The sequence below is a fragment of the Morone saxatilis genome, unplaced genomic scaffold, assembly GCF_004916995.1.
Source record: "Morone saxatilis isolate NCDOM2014 unplaced genomic scaffold, NCSU_SB_2.0 Contig20, whole genome shotgun sequence".
NCBI classification, from domain to species: domain Eukaryota; kingdom Metazoa; phylum Chordata; class Actinopteri; family Moronidae; genus Morone; species Morone saxatilis.
In genome coordinates, this window is record NW_023339763.1 from 8,021,262 (window position 1) to 8,036,162 (window position 14,901).

A 14,901-nucleotide genomic window follows, 5' to 3' on the forward strand; every position below is an offset into this window, starting at 1 on the left:
TACGGTTTACTACTGGTTTAATTTATACTCAGTCCAGAAACAGGCCCCATTAGTTATAGTGTAATAAAAAGACACAGACTTTGTGTGTATTACCTCACACCCTCAACTCTTTTAGCAGGGTGGCTGCTGATATAAAGCTAAAAAATGCACTTCTCATGGGCAATAAAGTCGTATGAGATGCAGCACTATGAAAACAAGACCTGGTTTCATGTTCCAACAATTATATGCTCAGATTTAAGGCCTCTGTAGATGTCAGAGGATTTGGGTCGCAAGACACATTTTGTAGCCTTGTGGTCATGGTAAAAAAATACCATGTCAGAGCTGAAGTGTAAAACGAAGACAAATTGAATCCCTTGTGTGTTTCACAGCGTCGCTCGTGAATTTTTTGTGGGAAATCCTGCAGCCCAAGACCAGTGAAGAATGTGAACAATCATGTCATGGTAATGCACTTCTCAATTTATTTAGATTCTAGAAAAAAAAGGCAAATAAGAAGCTCCAGAACAAAAACATGTGTTGGTAGAACAATAAGTTAAACACAAGAAGAGGATTTGTGTCAAAGAAATAAGACACTGCGTATGCAAAGGCACGTGAGTGACATGTTACACTGTATGTTGAATCCCGATAAAACAAATATGTACAATACCAAAGAAACAATGTGGTAGCAATATAATTTTCACATAATTTACAAGATAACTAGTATAGATGGCATACCAGCAGCTACACATCACTGTTGACATCTAGAAAAATGACGGATATCGGCACGGCAAAATTCATTTTCTCATTTAAAATTGAAAAGTAGTTTTATTAGAAACATTTCTAAAATTAAGAATAAGAACACTCCTCTCCACCCCATTTACTTCACTATACACAATAAGCCAACACTGATGGCCACATATTGCAGTCGTAATGACACGTTTTTTTCTTCTTGCAGAAATAATTTCTGTCAAGAAAAGAAAATACATGCCGTCCTCTCATTTCTCATCTCTTCACTCCCTCCCTTTCTGTTCCCCCTCTCTCAGAGGAAATGTAGAAGTATATTTCATTTGCTTCATGGACTTGGCTGTGACCAGACATTTGAGTTCATAGTAGAAAGGGAATACAACTATGCACACTTACAACTTCTGTCTTCTTCTCCCTTCCAAAGAGGAACTGTAATGTATCTATGGTGTGGGTCCAAAAAACTAAAAAAAGTGAATATCACTCCCACATGTTGTAGGCTGTGGAGTCCTAGTTTACGAGTTTTAAACATTTTTCTGTGGTCCGTGTCTCCTGTCTCAAACGCACAAGATCATTTTTAAAAGTTGTCATGAGAGGTGGAGAGCATATTGATGTTTTTAATAAACAGACCCAGTGAACTCTGTGCTCTTGTTTTTATGAACTTGAATTCTTTGCTGTGAACATGAGTGGGAGCCAAAATTCCTCTCTCAGTCAGGTGCTTGAGAGCACTTTTCTGGTAATGTGCATCACGCCTGTTCAAAATGTCATCCTTGCATGCATGCACTGGATTAGGCTAAATTACTTCACCATTAAAGTCTCATTTCTTGCAATTTGTTGTTTATAAATTGAGGTGGTTGTGATCACATCTGGGAGAAATTCTTTAAAGTTCCATAGTTCCTCACAACTTTGAGGATGTCTCCTCCAGCGTTTCGTTTACATTTCAGAAGGTGGTGCTTGACTTAGCTGCATACGGAGGCATTTACTACAGGTTATAGTTCAGTAAAACCCATTCACCAAAGCATACTGACGCACATTCCAGACACTACACAATTATATTTACAAATCTACTTATCATGAATGGTTGCTTATTGTTTCACATAACTGAGAAGTGAGTAGAAAAAGTGACCATCAAACAGAGATGTTCCCCAGTTTTGTAAAATAGAAAGTCTAAAAATGAAAATGCGTAGATGTAAATTATAAAATGCAAAAGTCCATCTGCAACAGGAGTACAATGTGTAACTGTAACATAGTTAAAAAGACAATGAAACCTTTAAACCCCTTAACCAAAGCTTAAACAAAATATCATTATACCTTAAATGACTGTTTGTAGTGTGCTGTGCTGCATGGGAAATTGTTATAATAGCTAAATGCAAAATTAGTCTTAAGGCAGAAAAAACACCAACTCCTCTAAACACTTCATCACAGCAAATGCACCAGTCAACTACAATTCTCTTGTGATAATCTATATCACAAACTAATGTTTTAATGTTATTTTAAGGCTTGAGTGCAGGTTGCCACTGGACACATTGAATATTATGCTGGTGATAAAAGCAGATAGCTGGTGTAGTATTCTGATGTAGTAATGTCAAACTGCATTAACGTCTCATTCTATTTTCCGCCAACTTTTTGCTATCTGTGCATGTCTTCTTTCTTTGTTATTACATGGAATATTCTAGTAATATGCTGTGCTGGTGATGTGGATACAAACGTGCGTATGAACACCTTTTCAAGACCTGAAATCGTTCGATACTTTTCTTGGATTTAGAATTTAATGTAAACACACTGATTGAGAGATGAGAGCTGTCAGGCTGGGAGATAGCATACGATGTCAGCTTTTTAATGGGCCTGAGTTTTTGGGATATTCATCAGATTTAAGCCACGTTCTGGCAATATGCTCAATATACATAGCATTTATCAAGTCTGTCAGTGTAGAAATACTAATCTTGGATCACTGAAAAACACATTTCATAGCACTCTCCCAAAGGCAAAACTGATCCAAGATAGGTATTCCTGTTTGACGTAGCTTGATAAATTGTAGGCTAGGATACTCAGTAGCCCCATTCTCCCAGATTTTATTTTCCCAGTTATTTAACAGTAAAGCCAGCTCCATCTCCGTCTCAGACTAGCTCCACCTTGGAGTTGGGGTAAACGGCAACAACGTCATAGCCCTCAGGGGGCTGGACGCGAGCCTTGGCGTGGGTCTCACAGTACAGATTGTCCTCGATGAAGAAGTACCCTTTCTGCTTGAGGTTGACGCCGCAGTCATCGCACATAAAGCACTCAGGGTGATAGAGCTTGTCCCTGGCCTTCACGATGGTGCCACTGGATGGAGAGATGAAAAAAGACAGAAAGTGTTAGACTTATGAAGGCTTTAATTAATTTAAAAATCATGAAGTTGCAGCAGAGGATGCAGACACTGCCTACATAGCCTAAAGAGTTTTACTTGGCTCTGTTCAAGCCCAATTATCAGCATTTAACTTTATATTAACACAGCCAAATGTTCCTTGTTCCTCAAAATTTTGCTTCATGTGCTGTATGACTTTTTTGATCATATATCATATTTCCCATAGATTTGTCAAGTCCGATTCTTTTGACAAAACAGATATTACTGAATTTCTTTATGTTACAGGAGAGATCTATTATATGGTGTAGTCATGAATGATAATTCATAAATTAATTCTAAATTAACTTGAACATTTAACTGATGCTAAGCACTCTTTTAAACAATTGTGTGATAGTTTAGCTTGAAATTGGTTGTTTGAAATTGGTTTCTGTTTTGGTATGTTTTCTGCTGCAACTCAAGTCTGAATCTGAATTCTATTTTTATTGACAGTGGACAGAAAGAAGCCAACCTTATATGTAGTGTAAGGGAAAGGTGGAATAAACATAGTGGAGATTAGACTGATACATGAATGCAAGATAGGAAAATCATGCTATTGCAAGCAAACTGCAATATGCTGAGTGCCTTAAAAGGCACTGCAGTCAGTTTTTAGGGAGATGTCATCACAGAGGACAAAACATTAAGTGGTGACTCAGTTGTTTATTGAACTTTCAATATTCTATGCAAATCAGCATTTATCATACTTGATAGAGACTTTAACCATGCAAGCATTTGAATATATTTTATGATAGTTCTGCAAAGTTTTCAAAGAACATATCCTGAGAGGAGTTTCAGGTGAAGGAAAGGTTACACACATTCATACTATCACACCTGGGAGCTCAATAGTACATGTTTATTCTGCTGGCTGGGTAATGATCAACACTGGTGCATTCGGAGGTTCACTGCTTCACTCGGTCACACAGTGATGGCAGTTGTAAAGGGCGTTGTTCATTCACTGCTCCCAATAAGATTTTCCTTTCTGGACTGGGGTTTCGGGCCAGCGACCATTCAGTCATAAGCCTGCTTCTTTTTTTAACCACTTTCCCCATCTAACCACATGACTTGGAGGATAAACTCTTGACACAGTGCTCTATATTTGTTTAAAAAGCTGTAAAATTCTCCTAGGTCATAACAGCCTTATTGTGTCCTGCGAGCTCCTACAATGCACTCTTGTTAACAAGTAAGCCGATGACATCACTGCTTACCTGCAGCTGCTTTTATAGAGGGGGGATTACCGGTGCATGTGGTTACTTTGGCTGAAAAGTGTGTGCGGGTATGCTTCTGCTTAATGTTTAGTGTCAGTTTTTGTACGCAGCTTTGTATATGTGTGCAGGTGAGTGTGTGTATACAGCATGTGTGCATGGGAAAGGGTGTGTAGAGGATGGCTCGGTTTAATCATTAAAATGATAAATGGAAATAGATTTTTCTTGAGTACTTGTGAAAAGGCCTGTTAGTGCAGGTCGACCTACACGAGTTAACCTCTTTGTTTCAGAGTCAGGGAAGAACCTTGTCTCACCTCACATAGTTCAACGTTTAAACTTTATGACCACAGGAGGAGTGATAAAACCAGACAGAAATATATAATTTCCAGATGGCGATTAAAATAGTTTTAACAGCCAATATGAGAATAAATCATTCATATTTTCAGTATCACATTTACTGTATCTTCAGTAGTCTGTAATTGTAGACCACAGTAGCCATTACTTTTATGTTTCATGGTGTGGCATTTAAATGTAAAAAATAACATTACCTCTTAGTGTTGAAATTAAAAGCTAATTAAATTGATAAAGTATTTTATGTACCAAATAAATATTTTGGCTATATTGAGTGGTCTTTACATTTCAAGACCAAAAAAATATATATCAATGCCTTCTCAAAAGGGGTCTCTGACCAGTAAGACATAATTACACACTTATTGTATGAGGTATTCTATGATGTTATGCAGTCCTCTTTTTAGTATTTACATTAAAATGAAACCAGGATTTGTGCAATACTTACACAATGCCATTACAGCAGCGTGTGCACTGGGGAAGCTTCTGAAGACCAGGCATGGGGCTGGGGATGGGGCTTCCCAGTTTGGGGATTGGAGACCTGACTGGAGACTTTAAGTTTCTCATTCTCTCTGTTGGAGACACACCTAGAAATAACAAAATAACCACAGATTAAATATAGGAACACTGAAAATTACACTGTAAATCATCCAGAGGCCAGACCTTACATAAGCATGCATGCCATATATGTAAAACATGCTCCCAGAATCCCAGGGGAGCATCCCAAACATATGTGTGTTTGTGTATGTGTTCAAGCACCGCTAGATTCCAGGTAGTGCTTATCTGGTAATTCAAGGAAAAAGACATACAGGTTTCTTGTGTATTCATGTGTGTTTATGCTCTGAAGCAAATTCCCTTTGAGCTCCAGGTAGTAAGACTAGAGCGTGGTGGTTGTCAGGTCTATGTAGGATGCTAAGTGATACAAAGATGAATTAATACTTCACACGCTACCCTCAAAAGAGGCACCAGGGGTCATTTTCTGTTCTCCACTGAGCTATTTCTCACCATTTCTGGCCATCCTCGCAGATGTGTGCTACAGTGCTGGAATACAAATATGGCATAGGTATTCATGGGAGGTTTAGTTTCAAAGACATTAGTGTGCATACTGGGCAACCTACCAGAACACAAGGAGAGTATCCAGAAACAGCCTAACAGCCACACATATTTCTTTAACAATGTCCTACTGAACCAACCACTTGGGGAAATACAATGAGCTGGTTCAAGAAAGTTTCCCTCATGCAGTAAACACAACACTAATAGTAGAATCCTTGTTTGTTTTTTCATTTTCACTTTCAATTCTGTATCATGCTCAAATGGTAGCCCAAGACAATGCGCTAGTGTTTCTGTAAGTTGAGATCACATTTCTCATTAACCTTGTTGATGCTTTCACAAACAGGATGTTGCCACTTGACCTCTTCCTCAGCCACTGCATAGCGTTTGTCTTTATGTAATTATTTTGAGAGAGAGATTTATGCTTTTGCTTTCAGATTTCACAATATGCAGCCCGGTTGCATGCAATCTAAAATCCACTGAGGACCAATTACTGTAAGATATCAATCTTCATCGTGGAAACATAAAAATGAATGTGGTAATGATTCATTGATGTGGAAATGCTACATATAGCATAATGAAGTGCTGTTACAGCCACTGAATAAAATGTTCAACATTATAATATAAGAAGGTATTCACTGTCCTCAACCTTTTCCGTTTGCTTTCACTTCCCTTCAGATCAGTTACTGAATCTCTTTGTTTGTCTCTCTTTTACGTTTCTCTTGTCCCCTCTCTTTGACCTCTCTGTGTCTCTTGCTCCTTCCCCTGTGCTCCATTCAAGAGTCTCTATTGACACTTACAAGGAATTCATCAGTCATGATGGCTAGACACCCAGCAGGAAAAACACCCCATGTTATAGAGTCTTTTTAAAAAGTTTTAACTGTCACACCAATATGCTACAATCACACGTCTGTGAAGGACACAAAATGAGTTGACATTCATCTTAATGGTAAAAACAGTTAGATGCATTTTTTTCTTAAATATAAATATAAAATAAAAATGACATCAAGGAGATTTTCTTTTAAATTTAACACAAAGTATCTATTAGCCAAAATAAAATGGTTGTAAAATAAAGCTTAATGTACACACAAAAAAGAAGACCAAGAAGATCAGCTACAACAATTGTTTTAGTATAAAATGTTGATTTATTTTGTTACAATTCCTCGAACAAAGGCTGTTTATAAAAACAACTAACAGATAAGAGACTGGTATTTCTGGTGGTAGACAAGGGTTGCTGCCTTCCCACGGATACCATTTTCTATTAAGAACGATCAACTCCTACCATCAAGCGTTCCGTTATGCCTGACTGGAACGCATGAAAGGGGCATATTTAATACTGGATATCTGGAGCCACTCCAGTGGTTCCAAGTGCACCAGGGTAAATCAATGGGGCAAAGCCGTGAGCTGCAGTATATGACTTCCCCTTACTGATGATGTGCCAGCACAGGCTAACAGGCTAACACGCCAAACAGACCACCTATCACCGTCACTAACCACAGCCTAATTACCTCGCATCTGGCACCTGACTCAAAGCAGTTTCCATCCCTCAGTAACAGTTTGTCTCTGACTGCTCCATGGTGTGTTTAAGAGCTGACATTAGCTCGGTATGTTATTTCTGGGATTAATATCTCTATTACCTAATGATGCACTCCAATGGAAAACCAGTCATGTGCAGCACTCTTGTGACTTTCTCACAGAGGGGAATGGTGACTAATAAGTCTTTTTCAGCCACAGTCAGGAATAGATACAAAAAGCAAAATGAAGGAGTACTTGTTTAGTCTTGCTCCTACATTTTTAAATAGTCTGACTTCTCAGGGCCCGTGTAAGCTGTTTGCCAAGTGCAGATACACACCATATTTTATTTGAAAGACAGTGACAAGTTGGCCGATTACAACACACATCTCGCCGCACGCAGGATTTGCGGCACAATGTGTGTCCTATAATGTGACTAATATCAACAAGACTGTCAAACAGTCACACACACGTCTCCTAACTCAATCTTGTCAAGAGCAGAGTGTGAAGCCTCAGGAAATGTGAGGAAAATGTAATCACATAGTCAAAAGATAAACAGCTGTAATAATCTAATTGTAGACAAATATGTTTGTAATGTTTGTTCCTGAGCATGCTGCAAGAAGGGTTGTAATTCTCCGAGAGGTTTAAACAGGGTTATATCAAGTCTATGTGACAAGAAAGATAATTTAAAAATGGGCACAATAATCAGATTAAATGTATCAGAAAGACACATTTTTAATCTTTTATGCAGTCAGAGAAGAAAAAAACATCACGAGAGAAAGAAACAAAATTGGAATCGTGCTGACAATCACATGTTTACCCCCACTGGACCAGAAATCTTACTAGGGCTTTAAATCTTGTATCTTTTCATCTCTGTCTTGATCCCTGTGGAATAACAATCCGAATGGAATGCACCCTCTATTTTTCCTTGAAACAGAATTGAATTACTCTGCAGTGCGTTTGAAGGGGGGCCTGACTGATGTGATGTTTATCTACACCCTGTTACTGATCTGAATTGTGGTCATGACAACAGGTAATTCAAATAACATTGTTAAAACTCAAATCCAACTTGGTCCACTGGGATAGATTAATGCAACTTCCCATATAATTTAAGCTAAAAGTAACAAATATGACTATATGTGAGCATTCCAAGTTTACATGTTATAATCCAGAAGGCAATCAATTGGAGAGTTATAATTTAAAGTATAATATTTCCTGCAAAGCAGTGATACTGACGGATGTCTTAGTACACTGACGTCTTATTCTGGAGAGAGGACACAGTCTGTAGTTACCTTCGTAAGCACTTTCCATGCACTGACTGAACTGGGTTTTGTGGCCACTATTCATCACTTTTGTGACGAGCTGAAAAAATACCCCCAGCAAGCTGATGGAAAGTCACTTCTATGGGAAAAAAAATAATCAAAGGCACAGAACGAAAATATTTTTCAGAATTTTCTTCTTAAGATAAACTTCTGGGGGAGTTCTAGGGATGGATGAGGTTTCATAGAAGTCACTGGAATTTTGTTTATTTCTTTTTCCAACTGTTGAAGAAACACTCCCCCATCACAGTGTCTCCCGTCTGTGTTCCTCTTGAATTTACCTCAAACTTTCATTGATGAAGGTGGAAATTATAGAATCTCATTGCCAACATTGCACTCTCATGTCTTCACACTCAACAGTTAACAATTTTAATTTGTGCATTTCTTTAAAATATACAGAAGCAATTCCATTCATGTGTAAAGGCTTTGATTGAATTGGTGAGGCTATTACTACATGATATCTTAACATGTTATGGAATAACAGACTGTGTTGTATTGGTACAATAGGTAAAATTTTCTCCTATCTATCAACCATAAGTAATATTGTTTCAAACACCATAACTTAACACTAACTCTTCCATCCACACTGCTATCCAATCACGGCAGAGTCTGTGGAATTTTGGGTAAACTGACACTCTTGTTTACTTTAACTTTAAAAGCCCCTGAAAGTCAACATGGCCTCTACAGGGGCTTTCGCCTTCAAAAGGAGACCAACTACAGTGATTTAAAAACCTGACAGCAAGGTATGCATTCAAAAACAGGATTATTTGATTTTAAGAGTCGAATGTGTTAAATTTGTTAATTTGACTTGTTTCTGCTTTCTTGAACTAATAAAAAAAAAACAAGAAACAAGGGACAGACCTTTGCAACATTTCTGGCAGGATTGCACTCTCTCACACAGATTAAATGACACCAAACAAGACAGGTAGCTTTTAAAACGATCCCAATATAAACCCGAGGTCTCTCCCTGTTTCATCAAGGGCTTAGCCTGTCAATCAACCTGCCAGTCTCCCAAGGTGAAAGACAACTGACAGCAGAAAAAAAGAGTTCCTTTTAAACCTCTTTAATCAATCAGCAGTGTCTCTCTCCCCCAAGCCCTCTTCGTCTGTCATAAACATCTGTCTTTTTCTGTAGCTCTCCCTCTCTCTCATTGCTTTGAGTGGTTGAGTGTAATGGCAAGTGCTAAATTAAGGAAACAGTATGGTCTGGCTCGGCTCCAGGCCTCACTGCAGGAGCAGCCAGCGTTGATCCTTGTGCTGTGGATTATCCTGTCGCCTTTCACATCAAAGGTAGATCCAGAGATGTGATAATCATGAGGGAAGTTTTTACTCTTTTCCTGGGATAACAATATTCTTCAGAGAATAGAAAATCAGTGATGGATTTATTCTAAAACCTGAAAATTTTTTTTATTTATGTTCTGCTTAAGTATTTTATGTTTCACTTTTATAAGAGAAAGTCTGGGTAAATTTAGGTATTTTCTGTATTTTCTCTATTGTTAAAAGTAAATATCAGAGGGACACATTAACTGCAAGTTGTTGTTTTGTTGCATGGAAATATTCAAATTAGCACCAAGAAGTAGTAATCATTAGGTTTTCTTACAAAAATATCTGTACCAGTTTTGGCATCCACAACCCACATAAGTCAAACCAGTGTAGAGCCCGACCAATTTTGGATATTTGAGACCGATTCACATATTACCGATGTGGTGGCAGATATATTGAATTTTGGATGGAAATAGACCTTTTCTGTGTGGATTGTGCACTGATTTTGCACCGATTCAACTAAAGAAAGGTAATCTCAGAAGTCATTTCATTTAAATATTCTTTAACATGTTAAATAATTAAACATATACATTGTCAACCAATTCTAGAGAGCTCTCTCTCTCTTCAGAGGGGAGGTAATTAAAGCGACAAAGAAGAATTCAAACAGATGACTGAATGACAGAATACATATATTAAAACCCTTATTTACCTATGCAAATATTACTGAGCCCTGACACTGCAGATTCATACATTCACAGCCAGTAGGACTCCACTAATAGCAATGCGGGTTAAAGGACACCACTGTTATTCACTGAGCTTGACAAAAACATTAAACATAGTCAATCCGTGCTAACAGGTCATAAGCCCACTTCTGTGAGGTCCAGGCTATTTCCGCTTTAACATACCAACACTTGGCTTAGGATGCCCACTTTTGCACCTTTTGCCCCGCTTTAGTGGTAAACATGGAACCTGAAAAGAATGTTTTAGTTCAGAGAATAAGCCTCCTCTGCTGCTGTCAGCATCACATGACTCCTCCCCAAGAGCTGGAATGCTGAGCGGTCAAAAGGCAGACAGGAAAACCATATTTCTCACTTTATTGTCCTATGTGAAGTTGTTTTGGCAGTAAATTGCCTAACCAAAACTTTCCTCCCCTGTTCATCTGTGCGTGAGCTATTTAAAGCACTTCATCTTTCTCCTTCTCCCTGTGTCTCTTGTTTTCTCTCGGATCTCTCTCTCTCTCTCTTGCTCTTCCTCTCTATCCCCTAACCTCCCTGTCTGTATCTTTCTATAAAAGGAAAACTATGCCAGTTGGACAGGGAAGCTCAAAACAGTCAGAAGCTGACTGAGCGAGGCAAGAGATGTTCCTTTGGCTGGATTCATAAGTCTCATTTTCACAGGAGGGAATATTTACTTTCCACCTTATTTATATACAAAAACAGTTTGTGAGAGTTACAGGGATACCCAGTGGCTTCCCAAGTTATAACTATTTAATTTTATATCCGCTCAACAGTGCTATCCATTTAGGTGGCATTATATCATTGCAGAATAACAGAAATACAGCGCTTGAGGATGTGACTAGGTTGGTGATGTGCCTGTGCAATACATGAGAATTGCTGCTGGTAAGGTTACAATATTGAAAATGATACAGACACTGTGGCCATTATTTAAATTCTAGCCTTTCCCACTAGATACCAGTTACAGTAATTTACGTCTTCCTGGGTAAAGTAGCATGACACTAAAGATGTAGGCTACAGTGGACACACATGCTTTTTTTCGCCACCATCACACACATGTAAGCAGTAACACACCCACAAAAACAGCCCTACCTCCATCCTCAGCCTCAAGGATTCCCTGGAGGTATTTGAAGGAGCCAGACTGTTTGGGTTCAGAGACGGGCTCCACGTAGTCCTGCAGCATCTTGTAGACGTCTGACTGCGTGTCGATACCATTACGGCCCCCAGGGGAATGTATGGGAGGCTCTGGGCTAAAGGAGAACAAGGAGGGCAGGGTACAGTGTTACAATGTAATCTGTATAATGATGTCTATATGTCAAAAAACATAACTTTGCATTGGTTATCAGTCAAGACAACAAAGAAGTAACACATAAATTTGGTCATTTGGTTTGTCTTATTTCTGACATGACATATGGCCACTGTATTTTTTTATTTTATCAGCCTATACAAAAAGATAAAAGAACAGAAGTTGCCAGACCACCGAAGGAAGAAAAGAAAACTTGACAGAAAAACACCTGAAGAAAGTTAGGCAGGACTACAACATATTTCTTTTGTTTAAACAGACGTCACATAGAGTTTTCTTTTACCAAGACAGCACAGATGAAAACAGGGGAAAATAGAAGTATACACTTTACACTCAACATGTGATTCCACAGGCATAAAGTCTTAATCACAATAACTCTGCGCCATGTTCATCCATCCATCAAGTTATTCCCAAACCAAACAGGACGGATCTTTCATTTGATACAGTCAAACCTCTGGGAGATGAGCAGGGCTGCTGACAGATGTGTTTAAATCCTGACACACTTAACTGCATGTTTGTCTCTAGACTCCCCTCCAGGAGTCTGAAAGAAGCGCTTCACTACAGCCTGAGTGTATGTATGTTTGTGTGTGTGTGAATAAGTGAGACTGGGTGAGAGACAGAAAGAAAGACAGAAGAACAAGTGAAATTGTGTAATGAATGAGTTACAAAAAGTGATGACAGTGGGCATTGAGCAGTTTAAGATGGTGTTTAACTGTGTTGTCTGTGTGTATGCGTGTTTGTGTGTGGGCCTAGTCAGGATTAACAGTCCCGTCCTGGGGAACCCTGGGAGTGCTGGAGAGGATGTTCGCTGGGAGACTAAAAACACATTTATTGCCCGCTTGAGGGGATGCACAACAGCAAATGGCTTTTCCAGTCCACTGGGCCATCTGTGCAGGTGTGTCAAGAGATCTCCGAAGTGAGTCTATGTGGTTCTGTGTTTGCATCTGTTAGAATGTCTACATGGGAGTCAGCACATGAACAAATAAACTTATGGTATCAAAATATACTGTAAATGTATATTAACATACAAATTCACCTAGTGGTGCTCTCATAATGAAAAGAATAAAGGATTTTAGAAGCGGTAACTCGAGCCTCACTACTATCATACTTGTGGAATTTTCTCATAGTGTGCAATTACACTAACTCTACCAACAGTCATGGAGAGATAAGCCTTAACACTTTCTACTGTTTCTACCGTTCTACTGAAGTTTGTAATGATTAGTATAAACCCAGATGCCTCGTGTCAAAACTGTAAGTTGCGGTGGGATTTAGGACCCATTTGTTTTCTCTCTGCACTCTTTGCAGCACACTCTTTAATCATCTCACCTATGTGTGGCGCTGAGGCTGAGGCCTCCCATCTTGCTTGGAAGAGATCTGTCGCCATTGCTGCCATTATGAGCATAAAGTCCTGCTGGGTTGTTGTACTGAGCGGGCCCAGTTCCATTCCCGTATCCATAGCTGTGGCCGTTGTTGGGTCTGGAGTGTCCGTTATTCAGGTGAGTGGGCTGGGGTGCCTGAGGGGACTGGGGTGCCGGTGGGGACTGGGGTTCAGGGGTATATGAAGGTTTACGGCTGTAACCGCCATATCCGCTGGTGATGGGACGGAAATTCTAAAGAAAAAAAAAAGAAGCAAAACAGGGACACATTTAACTGGAAGAAGCAGAAGAAAAGATCACAAGATATACACTGTTTATAGTATGAAGCTTCTGCAAATACAGACAAACAAGGGTGCAATGGTAAAAGAGAAAAGAGCATGCTACATCAAAGAAAGAATTACTAATGTTAGGAGGAAGAAAGAAAAGGGGCAATGGACCCATTACAGAACACTCTATTATGTCTTGGTTCAGGAAATGAGAGTAAAAAGAGGAGAGGAAAGAGAAAACAATCCCACTGGTGCCCTGAGTAGAAAACCACAATTCTTCAGAGGCGAAAATGTGGTTGTTCCCAAATGAGGCTTTGCAGCGGCGAGGATTGAGAGAAAAGCTTTTTCCACTTCATTTCTGCTTTCCCCTCTTTAATAGTAAGGCTTATTAAGAAGGAGCTTGCAATAGATTTCCTGCAGATGTTTCTGTCAAAACAAATTAACTTGTGTGGTGTAAATATTCAAAAATGTTGCTTTTTTTCCCCCTGGCTCTTCTATGGATTGACGAGTTTATAGAAGGTGACAGAGCTGAGATACTGTAAAAGATTAAATTATTATCTTTTTGACGTGCTGTAGCAGGCTTTCTGCATCCTTGCCACAGAGTCGCTCTGCTGGAGCTGTTGGTAAGAATCTGCTAGGCTAATGTGGGACAGATGCACAGACACCTACACTTACACCACTGTATACTCAGCGAGTGTGTTTATGCTGAGGTCAACGCCCTTCTCCTGCATTTGCACAAACTCCACAGTGACATCACCAAGCCTCTCAGTGTTTACCACAGCTATCAGTACACTTCAGTGATAACGCTCTCTGCCAGCCTGGCTTGTCCGTCTCAGAGACTGAACTTTATAGATAAAGTTTTATTGCATGGCTTGCAATGATGTCACCACCTCTGATAGTGTTTCAGTACTTTGAATTTCAGAGATAGGACAGCACTTTTAAATGACTAAACAGGGCTGCACATTATCATAACTTTAGACTATAAACATTTCATCTGAAACGAAGTGACTTGTTTACAAGTTAAGCAATGGAGTAGGATGGGAGACAGTCAGACTGTTGTAACTATGAGCCACTGGAATGAGTGTGCGTGCATGTGGTGAGATTGTGTGTTGCTGTGTGTGTATCGGGCTAGTTTAAAGTGCCTCAGCCACAGGAGGTGGAGGTTCACAGCTGCTCCAGACAGGACCCCTGTCATTTCAACAGATGGGTCTGCTGGATGTCATCCTGTCCTCGGCCCTCGCATGGACCACACATGAACTGACACGCAGACACACACACACAGGTTTTCTTTAATCAGCACTTCTGAGAAACCTCCTTTCCTCTACACCAACAAGCCCACATCTTGAACTTGGAAAGACGCTCTGTCATTGCCCTGCCTCCTGCAGTTAAGACAGATGACTTTCAAGAAATTTAAAACCACCTCTTCCTACTC

General features: G+C 39.4%; 1 protein-coding gene across 1 annotated transcript in view; it reads right to left on the bottom strand.

The window, feature by feature from the left end:
• Positions 1–435: 435 nt before the first annotated feature.
• Positions 436–14,901, bottom strand: part of pdlim4 (PDZ and LIM domain 4) — a 46,032-nt gene continuing 31,566 nt past the window's right edge. Inside the window, exons 4-7 of the mRNA XM_035666491.1 lie at positions 13,154–13,437; positions 11,617–11,774; positions 5,096–5,234; positions 436–3,039 (exon numbers count right to left, since the gene is read on the bottom strand). Coding sequence (XP_035522384.1) covers positions 2,835–3,039; positions 5,096–5,234; positions 11,617–11,774; positions 13,154–13,437 — 786 coding nt within the window. The 3' untranslated portion in view covers positions 436–2,834. The remainder of the gene's footprint in view (positions 3,040–5,095; positions 5,235–11,616; positions 11,775–13,153; positions 13,438–14,901) is intronic.